Source organism: Schistocerca americana, chromosome 3 (genome assembly GCF_021461395.2).
Source record: "Schistocerca americana isolate TAMUIC-IGC-003095 chromosome 3, iqSchAmer2.1, whole genome shotgun sequence".
Classification (NCBI taxonomy): domain Eukaryota; kingdom Metazoa; phylum Arthropoda; class Insecta; order Orthoptera; family Acrididae; genus Schistocerca; species Schistocerca americana.
This window is the reverse complement of record NC_060121.1, coordinates 851,593,315-851,611,860: the sequence shown is the minus strand read 5'-3', so window position 1 is coordinate 851,611,860 and position 18,546 is coordinate 851,593,315. Positions and strand designations below refer to the sequence as shown.

General features: G+C 40.7%; 1 protein-coding gene across 1 annotated transcript in view; it reads right to left on the bottom strand.

Moving 5' to 3' along the window:
- LOC124606437 (serine/threonine-protein phosphatase rdgC) overlaps window positions 1–18,546 on the bottom strand; it is a 1,241,896-nt gene that overhangs the window by 358,822 nt on the left and 864,528 nt on the right. The window contains exon 8 of the mRNA XM_047138419.1: window positions 9,264–9,413. Coding sequence (XP_046994375.1) covers window positions 9,264–9,413 — 150 coding nt within the window. The remainder of the gene's footprint in view (window positions 1–9,263; window positions 9,414–18,546) is intronic.

Sequence of the window (18,546 nt, the reverse complement as noted above, 5' to 3'; positions counted from 1 at the left end):
GTATAAACCCGTCTCCACCACTAAATAAGAGACTGGTTATTTGTCTGTCATATGTGTTTTTTTTCTTCTGTTTTCGAAGTATCATCAGTGATGATAACTTGTGGTCCTTTCTTTACATACGTTTTATAATGGAAATAATTAGTTACCTTGTACAGTCTATGACACAGAGAATTTGACAGTAGCATGAAAATTTCACTTAATATATTTCATGTTGTCACAAGTTTGTTTTTTAAAATGTGTACTTACTCCATATTTTTAACATGATTAAAAGCTCTCGATGATAAATTTCGATCCAGAATAGTATGATTGCCAGACCTTGGCGACAAAGGAATGGATACGTTACATTCCTTATCTTTAGAGGCTTCGTGAAAGTCCTTCAGAAGAGATAGTGTGAAACTGGCCAAGTTTTAATTTTAGAAAGTATTCCCAGAGGAAAAGATTCACTAGTGACAAATTTGTGACGTAGATTCCTCTTTATTGTTCTCTTTTTATGTTAAGAATCATAGATGTCATTCGGTTTAGGCTTCTTTACAACTTCTCAGCTACAGAGCAATCAGTGTGGATGGAGTTCTGGACCTAGACACAAGAACTCTGCTAACAATGTTTGACAAAGCCAAAACTGTTGTGTTATGTAGAACGTGGTGCTCTAAATACACCTCATGTTCAGTATCATTTTCAAATTTTTCCCTTTGAAAATTTCGTTCATTTTTTGCTGTTACCTCAAATGATTAATTGTAAATACTGAGTCCTTTAAGAAATGTTTTTACCCAGACTTACTGAGTTTCCTGTATTATTGCGAAACCAGAGCTAATAGAAGTTGTTGCTGATGTTGTTGTTCTCTTCTTCTTTTTGGATGGTGTTCAGTTCATGATTGCTTTGAAGCAATTCTCCACACTAATCTGAAGGTGAAGCCTTTTCATCTCTGCATAGCTACTACAATATACATGCTTTGAATCTGTTGTAAGCTTTTGGTCTCTGTTTACAATTTTCACTCTCCTAACACTTCCCTCCATTATCAAGTTGAAGATTATTTAATGCCTCAGAATATATGGTATCCACGTATCCCTTCTTTTAGTCAAATTTTTCAGTAATTTTTTCTCCAATTCTATTCAGCACCTCCCCTTTAGTTATCCTATACTCGTCTAATAGTCAGTATTCAGCTGTACCAAGAAATTTCTGCCGGCCGAAGTGGCCGTGCGGTTAAAGGCGCTGCAGTCTGGAACCGCAAGACCGCTACGGTCGCAGGTTCGAATCCTGCCTCGGGCATGGATGTTTGTGATGTCCTTAGGTTAGTTAGGTTTAACTAGTTCTAAGTTCTAGGGGACCAATGACCTCAGCAGTTGAGTCCCATAGTGCTCAGAGCCATTTGAACCAAGAAATTTCTGAGCTTCTACTCTCTTCTTGTCTGATACATTTATCGTCCCTCTTCCATATCTCTACAAGACTACAGGCTAACACTCTCACGACACACAAATATTTTCTGTTAACAAGATTATTTTCATGCTATTGTCAGTTTGTATTTTATATCCTCTCTAATTCAGCTACCAACACTTTTTTGCTAACAAACAGTAAACCTCATGTACTACCCTTAATGTTTCCGTTCCTAATCGAATTGTCTCAGCATCGCCGTAATTAATTTGACAGTAATTTGCTATCCTTACTGTAGTTTTGTCGATGTTTATTTTTCAAGACATTATCCATGCCGTTCAACTGTTCTTGTCAAACCTGAAAGTTTTTATATTTCTTCTGCCTGAACGTTAATAACCGTTCGAGTTTTTTCCTGGTTCCCATTACTGCACAGATTGAATGACACTAGGCCATAGGCTACATCTCTGACCCTTACTTCTTCAATTATTTCAAATCTTTCAATTCTTACAACTGCAGTCTTGTTTCTGTTCGAGTTACTGATAAACTATCGATGACTGTGTTTTTCCCACATATCTTCATACCTTTAGAAAATCTATTCCCGTCATCACTGTCTAACACTTTCGCTAAATCTACAAAATTCGCCGGCTCCTGTGACCGAGAGGTTCTAGGTGTTTCAGTCCGGAACTGCGCTGCTGCTATGGTCGCGGGTTCGAATCCTGCCTCGGGCATGGTTGTGTGTGATGTGCTTAGATTAGTTAGGTTTAAGTAATTCTAAATCTAGGGGATTGATGACCTCAGATGCTAAGTCCCATAGTGCTAAGAACCATTTGAACCATTTCTACAAAAATCTATAAACATAACTTGGCCTTTTATCTACGTGACACCTAAAGTAAGTTGTATGCCCAATATATCGGAGAAATTTGTGAGCGTTGCCGATATGTCGACGGTATAATATCGATGTTTCAATGTCGACATAACATTTACTAAATCAGGACATTTCCGATACTCAGCTACATCGTTGCTTATGCTCGCTATGGTTTGTCAGTGAGCACAGTGCCAACAAAGAGGAAGTACAGAGGTGAGCAGAACTTGAGGACGATAGTAATGTTCTCATCACGTGCCACCGCCAAGTAACATGGCCCGATGGAACTAGGACCATATGTAGTAAGAACTGCTACAGTAAACAACAACATCGGAATTTTGTGTCCATGTTGATGCAAAACACCTTGTTATTTGTTTACTTTTTTATTTCCCAAACTAGTTTCAGCGGCAAACATCACCATCATCAGTGGGTCTTTAAAACTAAAACATGCAGAAAATAGCATAGTTACAAAAACACAGTAACACATTATTACATTTCTACTGTTAATTTTTTGAAATGAAGTTTTCTATGAATGCTTTCATGTTACCTTACGTCTTTTATGTTATGGCATGCTTTTAAGAATTATTGTCGCTGTTTGCGGCACATTTTTTGTGCTTTTTTTCTGTTGCCGTTTTTTCTCAGCGTACATCATGCCATCTGAAACTGTGTGAGCGTGAGTAAACAAATACTAAAAGGTGAACTTAGTATGTCAACGTTGTTCACTTGGGGTTGCGGTAGTGTTGTGGAATACAGTTTTGGTATGTACTGCTCTGTTAATCATTCGTGTACTGGCGTTTGTTGGACGGCATGTAGCTGATTCTATACACAGGAAAAGAAAACTTTCGCACTTTGTTTACAATCAAGAACATTACACCATCTTGCTGCTCGCGTTTGTCGTGTATTGCATGTTGGGAGAAGTCTATGAAAACTGTAGCGGGAATTACAAGACTTCTGTTCCTTATTTATAACTCTGTGTGTGTTAGGGAAGTGGTTCTTGTGTGTGTGTGTGTGTGTGGGTGCTTTCTGTTCTGTGTTCTTGGTCAGTTCTCTCAGAGCGGTAAAAAATGTGATCTTACAAAGGGTTTTGTTTTTATTTATTACTTTTTTCCGTTCCAGCATAGACCTTTGTATGTAGTAATTTTCTTCTGTTGTTATTTGTCGGTACAGACTGTTACTGTGTTTCAGAATGTGTCTATCGTTTTCGATATTAGTGAGGTTATGGTTTTTGTTCATTAGATGTTCTGCGAAAGTTGAATGTGTGCTGTCACTCTTTAGAGCTCTCATGTGCCCTGTGAACCTCGTTCGGAAATTTCTGCTTGTTTGAACTATGTATTGGGCCTGACAGGAGTTGCATGTGATTTGATATATTCCAGCGTTGCTGAATTTATCTAAGGGTTTTTTTTTTTTTTTTTTAGCCATTCCTGAACTGTGTTGTTTCTTCTGAATGTTACTGGTATCCCTTGCTTTGTCAAGATGTTTCCAATTCTATATGATATTTTGTTATTGTATATCAATGTGTACCATCTGTCTCTCTTTCCTGATGTGATGGGGCTTGCTGTGTTGTGTGTGTGTGTACTTCCTCTGGGTTTTCAGATCCTTTTGTTGTGCTCTTGAGCGGCTGGTTGCTATTTTTACGTTTCATTTTTACCTTGTTGTCAAGTTTATTTATGATGTCTGTTTGTAGTCATTTTCCACAGCAATATGTTTGATAACATTGAGTTCCTGTGTGCAGTTTTTGGGCTTAAGAGGTGTTCTGTTTATCCTGTGGAGCATGAGTGTGAAACTGTCATATTTATGCAATGTCGGGTGGTTGGATAACAGTGTTTGTGGATGTGGGTTTTCTGTAGATGGATAATTTATGTTGTTGGTTGTTTCTTGTGATTGTAAGATCGAAGAAATTTAGTTTGTTGTTTTTTTCCATTGTGAAGTGGATTTGTGTGTAGATGATACTGTGCAGCTTTTATCCGTTTTTGTGCCTCATCTACAAGACAGATTATGTCATCCAGATATCTGTACCAGTAGATTATTTTGTACCGTTCTTGTTGTACAATGTTACTGAATGTTGTTTTCTCTATAAACAAAGTATGAAAGTTCTGTTTTTGTGTGTATAGAATCAGCTAGATGCCGTCAAACGAACGTGAGTACACGAGTAACTAAGTAACAGCCCAGTACACAACAAAACTTTGTTCCACAACACTATCGAAACCCCAAGTGTGTGACACTGACATACTAAGTTCACCTTTTAATATTTGTTTACTCACAGCCACTCACACAGTTGCGGGTGAGATGACGAGCGCTAAGAATAAACGGCAACAGAAAAAAGCACAGAAAATATGTCGCAAACAGCGACAATAATTATTAGAAGCATGCCATAATATAAAATAAATAAGGTAGTATGAAAACATTCATAGAAAACTATATTTCAAAAAATGTAATAATGTGCTACTGTGTTTGTATAACTATGCTATTTTCTGCGTGTTTCAGATTTGAAGAACCGCGCCGGCCGTTGTGGCCGAGCGGTTCTAGGCACTTCAGTCCGGATCCACGCTGCTGCTACGGTCGCAGGTTCGAATCCTGCCTCGGGCATGGATGTGTGTGATGTCCTTAGGTTAGTTAGGAATAAGTAGTTCTACGTCTAGGGGACTGATGACGTGAGATGTTAAGTCCCATAGTCCTCAGAACCAATTTTTTTAAAGAACCCACTGATTATGGTGATATATGTCGCCGGAACTAGTTTGAGAAATAAATAAGTAAACAAATAACCAGGTGTTTTGCATCAACGCGGACTCAAAATTCCGATATTGTTGTTCTTCTATGCAAACACGGACCATATGGAAGAGTTCCAAGATACAGTTATTCTAACTGCTACAGTATAGTACAGAAGGTAATTGAAAGAAATAACCAATGGGACAGACAGAAATTACAGTTTTATTTAAAGACAATAATTACAGTGAGGAGATCGCGGTTTATGGTTGTCCTCTGGAAGTTATAAAACTGGGCTTGGTTCTCAATAGGATGTGTCATCAACGAATGCTTTGAAAGTTCTCCCACGCTGCCCACAAGGTTGCTAAGCGGTTTCTATTTTAGGATCTTCCATTTCTCCGCCAGTGTGGTTGAGAAATGCTGGATGGTCGCTGGTGCATGCGGACGTGTTGAAATACGCCTCCACAACGCATCCCACACGTGCTCGTTGGGGTTTACGTTGGAGGGGAACGAGCCGGCCAGTCCATTCGTCGAGTCTCCTCTCGTTCTAGCTGCTCCTCCATCTGCGCTGCCCCATGCTGTCGCGCATCCAGAACATGAAGACAACGCCGAATTCACCCCGAAGAAGATGCACGTGTGGAAGGAATGGTGGCACTGTAACGTTGACCGCTGAGTGCACTGTGCTTCATGATTTGGAGGACAATATTTCTTAGTTCATTACCGAGCCACATATGGCTACAGATGTAATGCACCGAGGAAAAATGTCGAAGATGATCGTTTTAGTGGTGCAGATGTTATGGATTTGGTAGGGGGGGGGAGGGAGGGGATACAATGTTGCATGGATATACTGACTTCCAAATCTTTGAACGCAGTATCTCTCCGATCAGCGTTATTGTGAAATGGTTCTCTTCCACATGTGCATCGTTTCGTGTTGAAATCACTCAGGTGTATGCATGGCTGGGGTACAGATGGCAAGGCTGGGGTGGGACACTTGACGTGCGGTGGTTTGTGGACTGAGACAACAGTTAAGCCACTCACCTTCAGAATTACCACTTCTGTGTCATGTTCACACTAGATCGGTCTCTGACGTATAAAAACACTTGGAAAAAACAAGCCAAAAACTAAAGACCCAAAACAACAACAAGAAACTAGCTGGTACAACATGGGGTGCGGACTCATCGACTCCATGTACTACAGTACTTACGCTAGTGTACCCAGTTGCCGAATACTGTGCTCCAGTGTGGCAACATAGTGCCCACAAGAGGAAGCTGGACGTACACCTGAACGAGTGACTGTGGATTACTACGGGTACATTAAAATCCACCCCAATCTCCTGGCTGCACACCATCGGTACCATCCCACCATCTGAATTACGACGCCAAGAAGCAATCAATCGAGAATATAGGAAACTGCACCACCCAGACTACCCACAAGAGCTCCCAATCCATACAGCCTTCAACAACCGCCGGCCGGAGTGGCCGTGCGGTTCTAGGCGCTACCGTCTGGAACCGAGCGACCGCTACGGTCGCAGGTTCGAATCCTGCCTCGGGCATGGATGTGTGCAATGTCCTTAGGTTAGTTAGGTTTAATTAGTTCTAAGTTCTAGGCGACTGATGACCACAGAAGTTAAGTCGCATAGTGCTCAGAGCCATTTGAACCATTTAAACAACCCACCCCCAGATCTCTTAAAAGCTCGCAATTCACTGTGGAATAAAGGAAGGAAGCATGAGAAGTTCGACAATAAAGAAGAGTGGCGTAAGGGGTGGAATGCTGCAACAGTAGCACATCAAGTTGTCCAAGACCCAACTGCCAGCCTACCAGTATTTCAGCTGCAGAGAAGTGAATGGACAAGGCTGAACAGAATAACAACTGGCCACCCCAGGTGCAACGTTATGATGCACAAGCGGCGACTCCGTGAGCATCCAGCCTGTGATTGTGGAGCCCCAGGAACAAACTGTTCAACATATTGTTAGAGTCCTCAGAGTAAGTACCCTGGATCATATAGAGCCAATATTAATGCTACTCTCTCTGCTGTTAGTTGGCTTCAGTCATTAGATTTTGAACTATGATTACTTTTATCTGTCTTTTCTTAACCTGCAGTTTCACTACTGGCCATTAAAATTGCTACACCACGAAGATGACGTGCTACAGACGCGAAATTTAACCGACAGGAAGAAGATGCTGTGATATGCAAATGATTAGCTTTACAGAGCATTCACACAAGATTGGCGCCGGTTGGCGACAACTACAACGTGCTGACATGAGGAAAGTTTCCAACCGATTTCTCATACACAAACAGCAGTTGACCGGCGTTGCTGGTGAAACGCTGTTGTGATGCCTCGTGTAAGGAGGAGATATGCATACCATCACGTTTCCGACTTTCATAAAGGTCGGATTGTAGTCTATCGCGATTGCGGTTTATCGTATCGCGACATTACTGCTAGCGTTGACTGTTAGCAGAATACGGAACCGGTGGGTTCACGAGGGTAATACGGAACACCGTGCTGGCTGCCAACAGCCTCGGATCACTAGCAGTCGAGATGACAGGCATCTTATCCGCATGGCTGTAACGGATCGTGCAGCAACGTCTCGATCCCTGAGTCAACAGATGGGGAGGTTTACAAGACAACAACCATCTGCACGAACAGTTCGAAGACGTTTGCAGCAGCATCGACCATCAGCTCGGAGACCATGGCTGCGGTTACCCTTGACGCTGCATCACAGCCAGGAGCGCCTGCGATGGTGTACTCAAAGACGAGCCTGGGAGCACGAATGGCAAAACGTCATTTTTTCGGATAAATCCAGGTTCTGTATGCAGCATCATGATGGTCGCATCCGTGTTTGGCGACATCACGGTGAACGCACATTGGAAACGTCTATTCGTCATCGCCATACTGGCGTATCATCCGGCATGATGGTATGGGGTGCCACTGGTTACATGTCTCGGTCACCTCTTGTTCGCATTGCCGGCACTTTGAACAGTGGACGTTACATTTCAGATGTGGCTCTACCCTTCATTCGGTCCCTGCGAAACCCTACATTTCAGTAGGATAATGCACGACCGCATGTTGCAGGTCCTGTACGGCCTTTTCTGGATACAAAAAATGTTCGACTGCTACCCTGGCCAGCACAATTCTCCAGAACTCTCACCAGCTGAAAACGTCTGGTCAATGGTGGCCGAGCAACTGGCTCATCACAATACGCCAGTCACTACTCTTGATGAACTGTGGTATCGTGTTGAAGCTGCATGGGTAGCTGTACCTGTACACGCCATCCAAGTTCTGTTTGACCAATGCCCAGGCGTATGAAGGCCGTTATTACGGCCAGAGGTGGTTGTTGTGGGTACTGATTTTCAGGATCTACGCACCCAAATTGCGTGAAAATGTAATCTTATGTCTGTTCTAGTATAATATATTTGTCCAATGAACAGCCGTTTATCATCTGCATTTCTTCTTGGCGTAGCAATTTTAATGGCCAGTAGTGTATATCTGTTAAAGTAGTCAGTAATATTAAGTTAGTAATTATCACAATTTAAAAATGTGTATAAAATTTATGCCACAAAGTAAAAGCTAAACTGTATGTAAATACGTAATTAGATATGCATGTAAAATTAAACTTTATGTACCTGTCAATATTTGCTGTTGTTGCCATATGATAAATAAATAAATAAATCGTTTCATGTGGGCAGCGCAAGTAGAGGAGCTCTTGAAACGAAAGAATATTCGACGAATAAGCTGGCCTACGCGTTCCCTCGACGTTAATTCCATAGAGCACGGATGGGATGCACCAATGACCATCCAGCAACTGTCATCCACGCTGTGGAGGAATGGAATATCCTACAACAAGGACTTCTTACCAACCGTGTGGCTAGCGTGGGAGTACGTTGTAGAGTATACATTCCTGTCAGTGGTCTTCACACACACATGTCCCGTCTCTTATAATTTGTAGGGTACCAATATAAATTCCTCAGACTTTAGAGGAATAATTGTCTTCTGACAAATGTGTTGTTTCTGTTCGTCTGATTGCGAATTTCATTCAGTTACCTTCTGTACTACTCTGCAGCATTTCTTTCCACGTCTTTCATCGATCAATGCTGCTACTTAGCAGTGACACATCATGTGGAAGTTTCTTCTCCATAAGTTTTGCCTAGTGGCACACGAGTAGCACTAGTGGTAGTAGTAGCACTAGTGGAAGAAGAGGAAGAGGCAAAAGAAGAAGAAATTAGGCTGATTGCTAGAGTTGGTACCGCAGATGATCAGGTCAGACTTGGATCTGCCGAAATAAGGAGCCAAGCCGGGCGCACGCAGTGGTGGGGGTACGGCTGGCTCACCTTGTGCCTGTCCAGAGAGCGCACCCACTCCAGGTCGGTGATGTCGGAGATGCCGCCGTGTACTACCAGCACCTTGTTGTTGACGACTGTGCCCAGCGGCAGAGACCGGTACACCACCTCGATCAGCTTTAGAAGCCGGTCTGCGTTTTGCTGAAACACGCCCAGAAACGTACAGTTAATTGGTGTCGTTCATATGCGTCAGTACTTAATGCTATATGTCTGACCAGGATTCGAAATCTATCACTCGAAGGGCCTAATACGGCTGCAGTCGGCGAGTACCTCACTTGGCAGCAAAAGGAACGAGAACAGTGAAAAAGTGTTATAACACACATTTATACGATTGCTATCTCCGTTGTTCACTGCATTTGTTAGGATAATAACTTCAGCGCTTACGGTCCGTGATACTTAAGGAACCTATAAACATTTTATTTTGAGATAACCGATCCAGTTTGAAGCTGTGCGGCATGAATCTTGTGAAGGCAAAACAGAGTTATTAATTAGGAATGTCAATAACTTTAAGTTACCGAATATTGTAATAAACTACATACTTAGGAAGTGACAGGCACTCCTATTTAACGACGACGGTTCAATCCCGCGTCTGGCCATCCTGATTTAGGTTTTCCGTGATTTCACTAAATCGCTCCAGGCAAATGCCGGGATGGTTCCTTTCAAAGGGCACGGCCGATTTCCTTCCCTGTCCTTCCCTAATCCGATGAAACCAATGACCTCGCTGTTTGGTCTCTTCCCCCAAACAGTCCCATCCAAATCCTATGTAACGAGCTAATCATCACTGTACTCCGTTCATCTGGTGCAAACAAACACAAACGCCATGATTGGTCAGCAGCCGTAGCTCTCTTACACTGCTGTTCCGCTCTTGGAAGTATGTCCAACTTATGTATCAGATATCTCATTACTATATCACTGCAAAATTATCTCTAACACAGTTTGATGTATTAACAGCAATCAACGTATTTTTAATCATACTTTAGCTATGTAATTTTTATTTCAAAAATCGTGTAGTCTCAAGGTTTCTGTAAACGCTACGTTCCGTGAAAATGGAGGACATTGTTTCCTGCTTCGTAGTGAAACACGTGCGTGGAACACCGTTAATGGCGAGAAACGAGTTGTTGTTAATGTTTCTCCCATGATTATAGAGAAACAAGACCTCTGACGCTTTTCGAGATACACTATACACTAAGTATAAGGAACCGTATTGTAACTGTATGCTTCCCGTAAAAGGTAGCGCCGCAGTATTATCATCGTGTATGCGGGCAGTTGGCTGCTCGAAACTCATTGTGGTCTACAATTCTTTTGTTCGTGTTGAATAGCTAAATCATTTAAATATGAAACCCATCCAATAGATATTAATTAACTCACACTCATGTAAAATGGTCCAAGATGTTAGAAATTCTCAGACAAATAAGGGTAAGCTGTAGGGAGGGACGGTTAATATGCAATATGTACAACATCCAAGAGGGAATAGTGAGAGTGGACGACCAAGAACGAAGTGCTCGGATTAAAAAGTGTCTGAGACAAGGCTGTAGCCTTTCGCCCCTACTCTTCAATCTGTACATCGAGGAAGCAATGATGGAAATAAAAGAAAGGTTCAGGAGTGGAATTAAAATACAAGGTGAAAGGATATCAGTGATAAGATTCACTGATGACATTGCTATCTTGAGTGAAAGTGAAGAAGAATTACATGATCTGCTGAACGGAATGAACAGTCTAATGAGTACAGAGTATGGATTGAGAGTGAATCGAAGAAAGAAGAAGTAAATGAGAAGTAGTAGAAATGAGAACAGCGAGAAAATTAACATCAGTATTGATGGTAACGAAGTAGATGAAGTTAAGGAATTTTGCTACCTAGGCAGAAAAATTACCAATGACGGAGTAAGGAGGACATCAGAAGCAGACTGGCAATGGCAAGAAGGGCATTTATGGCTAAAGGAAATCTACTAGTGTCAAACATAGGCTTTGATTCGAGGAATAAATTTCTGAGAATGTACGTCTGGAGTACAGCATTGTACGCTAGTGAAACATGGGCTGTGGGGAAAGCGGAACAGAAGACAACCAAAGCATTTGAGATGAGGTGCTACAGACGAATGTTGAAAATCAGGTGGACTGATAAGGTAAGGATTGAGGAGGTTCTGCGCAGAATCTGAGAGGAAAGGAATAAAGAAAAGTGAAAGGATGATAGGATATCTGTTAAGACATCAGTGAATGACTTCCATGGTACTAGAGGGAGCTGTTAGGGCAAAAACTGTAGAGGAAAACAGAATTGGAATACATCCGGAAAATAATTGTGGATGAAGATTGTAAGTACTGCTCTGAGATGAAGAGGTTGGCACAGGAGAGGAATTCGTGGCGGGCCGCATCAAACCAGTCAGAATAGTGGTGACCCAAAGGGAAGAAGAACACTCATACTTCATTATCATTTTTCAAGAAAACTGCGCATCTTCTACTTTCTAATTATATATCGAACGCAAATTTCTGGTTTTCATTGCAAATGTTCATTCTTAATTACCCACATTTTATAAAATATTCTAGAAGTTAAGAAAACATTAAACAATTAAATCTTTGGAGAAAAATGAAAAATCAAATACTCTTTATTTGAATCCGCCCCTTATTTTGTATGACAGGTGTGGTCCCACAGGATCAAGAGTAATAAGCGTCACAGAAACATAGAAAATAACAATTTTCGCAGCGTCGTGCACACTGTAGAAATTCTCCATTTTTACATTTGTCACCGTGACACTGCAATGTGAACCAAACAGAATTGATCAGGAGCCAAGTTAAGGGAATTGTCGCGAGAAATAACTAAATATTTGAGCTGCCAAATGGACTGGAACTATTATAATGCACGAAGCTTTGTGACACATCACTGCCGAATGATGGCGAAATACAGGTCATAAAAGAGGAGGAGGGAATGTGTGTTTTTTGGTCGCTTGGGATTCTGTTGCTGATCACCTCGGGATCAACGTAGTAGGACTGAAATGTACCATATTCCTCGGAGTCCGATATAGAAGGAATTCAGAGATTACCAACGACTCACGGCAGTGGCTTCAGTGTTTAACTGCATAGGAAATCACCAGTGCGCTTTTACACTACACATGGCACATGCAAAAAAAATTACCCTTGTTAAAGTCAGGAATTTTCGTCATTTTTTTTTTAATTGCAATACTATGTTAGCGAAGATCGAGAACTTGTACCGTTTTCCGTCCAGTCACCTAAGAAGCGTATCGCCTGAGTTTTGCCGTATATTAAGTCCTTCTATTTAGAAAGTGACATTCAAGGCTATATAGTTTCCGTGCTCGTCTCTTTTTACGTCTTTACTGCAACTGTTCACGGCACTGCAGGTCAGTTACATCAGATAGCTGGCCAGTGCTGCACGACTTAAATGCGCCGGAAAAGCTGTTGCCCCGTATCGTCATTATCGTACTTGACTGTACTGGAGACAGCTTGGCTTCAGCTCCACATGAAACGAAACCGTCTGAGGTTCCACCAAACGCGAAAGAACTCATAGTGTAGTATTTACATGAGGTTTATTCTTATGATGAACGGAGTAAAGATGTCACGAGGGGCAGTTCGGCCAGTGGAAAAGACGGTGGGTATTATGGTGTTGCCAGAGAGGCAGTAACAGCTGAATGGATCGCCCAGGACAGTTCAGTGACTTCGAACGTGGATTAATCACTGGATGTCATTTGAGTAACAAATCCATTAGGGGCATTTCAACACTTTAAAGCTGCCCAAGTTGACTATTGGTGATGTGAAACGCGAAGCTACGAGAACAGCTAAACTAACACCAGGAAGAGCTCACAAAGTGACGGACACGGACTTTCGAGCGTAGCTCTGAGTGACTATAGAAAGTCGCGTGAAACAAAGAGGGATGGAATCACTTGAGTTGGAATGACCTATCAGCAGACCGGCTAGCACAGTGACAGCGTGTAGGAAGATAAAAAGAATGGTCGAACTGCTCCTCATACGCCACACATTTCTGCTGTCAATGCTAAGCGGCGCTTCAGGTGGTGTAAAAGCGACGCCACTGGTCAGTGGATAACCAGAAACGAGTGATATGGAGCGACATATTACGGCACACCCTGTGGCAACCTAATGGAAGGTTTGGAAAATGTTATCTACCATCATGTGTAGCGTCAACAGTCAACTACGGATGAGGTGGTGCCGTCGTGTGGGGATGCTTTTATTAAGTTTTAGTTCCCTTGTTCCGCTAAAGAGAATAATGAATGCGGAAGGTTTTAAACACATTTTACAGCCTAGTTTAGCGAGTGCGGTAGAGGAACAGCTGGGAGAGAATCATTGTTTTTATCAGTACGGCAATGCACGCTGCCTCAAAAAAAAAAAAAAAAAAAAAAAAAAAGAAAAAGAAAAAAATCTGTCTCTGGATAATAACATTGCTGAAATGGATTGGCCTGTCCAGTGTCCAGACCTGGACCCAATGGGACACTTTTGGAAATGAGTCAGAAAGTCGGCTTCGCTTCTGACCCAAGCGTCCATTTTCTCTGGTTGCGGCTCTTGTGGACGAATGGGACGCCCTTCCTTCACAGACATATCATTCAAAGTATCCCTAGCTGAGTTCGTGCCACCATAAAGGAGGAGAAAGAGGCTGGACATACCACGTATTAATGTCCACTAATAGGCGTCTGTCGAATTTTGATCAGATAGCATAGATATCAACAACAGTAACATGCACAGACGTCTGAGTCTCGTTAATAGAAGAGACGGTGTGCACATACGTCTGAGACTTGTTAACAGAAGAGACGGTGTGAGTTGGAACGTAGAACGTCCATCACGGGGATAGTGTGAGTAGATGTAACAGTGCTGATGAAGATGTGATAAGTGTCACCTGGAAGTGATGATGACCAGTCTTCCGACTGGTTTACTGAGGCCCGGCACTACTTTAGTTCCTGTGTCAGCGTTTCATTTTAAGATAAAATTTTCCACCAATCGTCTTCATCTCTATGTTCAATGTACTCCAATATGAGTCTTCCCCTACAGTTTATGGCCTTTTATACTCCGTCTAGCACTACAGAACTTATTCGCTGATGTCTTAACAACTGTCTTACAATGCTGTCATGCCTACTAATCAGTGATTTTCACTTTCATTCTCTGGAAAATCTACTGGTTTCTCGTACTGTCATAGCCAGCCTGCTCTATTCTATTCTATCAGCCATCCTATTCTATCCCATTCCTCCTGCATTATCTTATTATGTTGTATGCCATGCTGCTTATCCTATCCTACCCAGCATATTCAACCCTACCCAGTCCTAACCTCTTCTCGCCACGAATACGTACGTGCACTTATAGGTTAACGAGTAATGTAACAACGCCGTGAGTGAAGTGTTGTACAAAATAATCGTCTCCACAATATTAGCGAATGTTACTATAACATAAATAAAATTACTAAGCAGTAATAAGATAATGTCTTTATCTGCACAGAGTTGTGATGACTCTAGGTTTTATCCCAGGAGATATTTGTTCCAAAGAATTAACTATGATTGTACCTGTAACATACATGAGCAGTATATAAATACGTTTTGTATGAATCCTGTACAGACTTATGCTGGTTCCAGACTTACATAACAATGTATAACCCAAAGACCATTCATACTAGAAGATAACAAGTAGTATTACGTAAAAGCAGAGGTCCCCAACCCTGCGATAGACTTTTTGCAAGTATATATACGGTGGTATAGATTAAGATCCCAAGTATCACACACGGCAGTCATTCACCCTGGTGAGCACTCCTTTGAGAGTAATTGACAAAAAAATATATATACATATATAAATTTTGTGTGACGCTTAAGGGGGGAAACCACATCAGGAGACTGACGCAGATTTTTTGGGACCTTATTTTGGTGGGAAGCATTAACGAGAATCTAATCAAATTTGACATAATTTCATTCACATTTCGACCAGGTTTCTGAATTTTTTAGAATAATTTCAGCGAAAAATAACGAAGTTACGCTGTGATGTCCGCTGAAGGTTGTGAGTATAGTTCTCCAATTGCATGCAGTGAAGCCATACCGATTTTCATCTGAAATGAAAAAGGTTTTGATTTTACGTTAATAACTTCTTTTCTAAGAATATGAACCTCTATTCAGGTGAAAATAATGAAAATTAAAAATTTTACAGGCGCTGGAACTATTTACTTTGATTTTCACCATATTTTCTCTAATATTGCAAAGAAAAACGTCCTTAAAATTATGATATCATCTCACAAGTTGGTTCATATAATTCGTAATTATATAAGGAATCATACTGTCAATATTCATAAGGTTCGGGTCTACACTTTTTGAGTTAGACTGCACGCAAATGTGAAAAAAGCCATTTCGAGATAAACGCGGTTGAAAAATAAGTTCGCGGAAATTAGAAATCCAAGGAAGTTAACAATAATGTAAAATGTTTAGCCATTCATTTGCGATTTCAGCACCATATAGTAATCCTTCTTCTTCCTAATAGGCTTCATTTTGCACTTTCAAAAGTGTTTTCCGAACTTTCCGACCTTCCTTCGATTCCAATCAACTATGTCGCTTCTGCCGGCTCACGCACTGGTTATCCAACTGTTCGGCGTAATTGAAGTTTTGCGTACATACTACAATTCCTGCCTCGTTCGTGACAATCAGAAGCGATCAATATCCTTCATTGAACAATCCCGCTGCTAAATACGATGACAATTCTACGACTTACGCACGGATTGCAAGTTTTTAGGAGCTAATAGCTAAATAGTGGAGTTAAAACATTCATTCGCATTTCGTGTGTGGGCACCTAAACATCAACTCCAGTAATTCATCCCTTGATCTGCGCTCGAGCCTGTACCCGATGTGCACTCGGTTCTATGCTCATAAAATCTAAATGAATGCGAATGTAATTTTGAAATTTTAACAGCGTATGCTTAGATACTTAATCTGACTATTTACGCAATTAAACAAATCGGATTTTTTGAACCTCCTAATATGGTTTCCCCCCTTAAGAGCTTTAAAAATGTTACATAAAGTAGTCTGGTTGCGTGGCATAATGGAAAGGATAATAGCTTCACGTACAGATGGTTGTGGATTCGAATCTTGTCCGGTGCGCTAACACTTTTTTAATTTTTAAATCATTATCTAAATGAATTGGATCATTATTTTTATTAAGTTAACTAGTTTAAGAATATATTTTTATTTCTGTTCCTCTGTCACATCATTTTAATCACGGTATGAACTTTTTGATTTGTTTCATTTTTTTCTCTATATCATAGTTTTCCAATAGGAATTTTTGTGATATTATAATATCCAATTATTCGAAAAGTCCTACCTATAAGTTAAAAACAAAAGACTAAATAATGTATTTATATTTATGCATTGGTGTTAAAACATAGTTTTCTTAACAGATATGCAATTTTTTGCACGGTTACCATCAGACAAACATTTACAACATAACCGAAAGATCTATTGAACCGCTCACAAATTAACTCAAAGGATAATTTAAATGAAAGACAGGCTTATAAGTAAAACGAAAGTCAAGCAAATTGAGAAATAGATAAAATGGACGTAAAAATGTGGACAAAATAACAGGGTGATAAAGAAAAATAAATTAAATAGAAATTAATACATAAAATTAATTACTAACACATGAACAGAGATTTCTAGTTGAGAAAGAGTGATACGAAGAAGAGAGAGAGTAAATGAAGAAGCTGATGTTATTATTAAAATTATGAGACCAAGTAATGGAATTTGAAACTTATATTTGAACGAACTAATTGAATAAAAATAATGATAAAATTCATTTCAATAAAGATTTATAAATAAAACAAGTTTAGTGCACCTGACAAGATTCTAATCCACAACCTCCTGCATTTGATGCTGTTATTCTATACATTATACCGCACAAACACACTAAGTAGCGCAATTTTTAACAGTATTGAGTGCCATACAAAATTTCGATTCTTTTTGTCCATTATTCGCAAACGAGGGTCTACCAGGGTGAATTGCTGCAGTGTGTGATACCTGGGATCTCAACCTACAGCACCACATAGATTGTTTCATAAAGTCGATCGCACCGCTGGGGACCTCTCCTTCTTAGTGATAACATTTGTAGAAAAATAAACGAGTAAATGATTTTCGTCACTCGGTGCGCGAACAATTTGAGACGTAGGGATGTAGCCGCAAATTGAATGGTATTGAAGAATTCCGCCCAGGTGAAACCGTTAAAACAACCCGTTGCTTTCGTTTTTAGGTTTTCGTTTATAAATTACTTTCATTTCAGTTCTTTCACAATGAAAGAAGATGTATTGTTTGATATATACTTATAATTAAAACTACATTTTGAATTTGGTGTCATTGTTATTGTATTATTACAGCTAAGAATCAGAAAAAATTATAATTAACTAGATAAATTCTATGTATCGTACGTATTGCTTCGTCTGCTTTGAAAGTAGGAGGGTATAGGTTTTGAGTAAGCAATAAATGCATAAATGGTAACGTCAGCTAGTAGGGTTTAGGCGCAACTCAAGTTGGTGTTTCTTGCGCTAAGAGCCATGTGCAACATGGCCCGGTATGGTGTAAAACAATAGTATCTGCACGTGATTGTGTGAACCATAAGTCAGAGTTGGCCAGGGATTCTCACTGCCGAAACAAGGTCTCAAGGTAGCAAAGAGTAGTCGAAGCAAGAGTATTTTGTGTGGCGACACTACTCTCACCTCCTCAGACAGGTCACTGTCGAAGACGCCTGCACGTTACTGCTACTGCTATCAGAGTTCGTCTGTTAGCCACATGCATGGCATTGTACAGCGTGAGACAGGATCCTCGTGGCGAAGGAAGTCTCTCACATACTAGCGAACAGCGGAAAACACATAGAACGACTCCAGTAACGTGTACGGCAAATTTGTTCGTCTGAACCTTATGGACGGATTGTAAATTTTTGCTAACGAGAATTTAGAAAGCTGTTGCTACCGTAGGAGCTTCGTGGAATAGCCAGTACAGTTAACTGAAGAATTTGAATATGTGTTAATACAAACAATTAATGTGGAGAGAAATCGTAGTATTGCTTGTGAGGTGCGATAAACTTCGCAATAGTTGAGTGAGATTACAGCGTGCCGTGTCGTTTTTGTTAAGGTGCCCAGACCATAATATAGTTGCAAAGTTTGCGAGAGTTTTGCGTTACATTAATTCTCCTGCCGCTAATTACATCAAACAACGTGCTGGTTTAAGTCCTTTTCGGCGAAGGATTCACTGCACTCGCCAACAGTTGGATTTTTTTTCGAAATAATTATTTTGGCTTCCTTTAA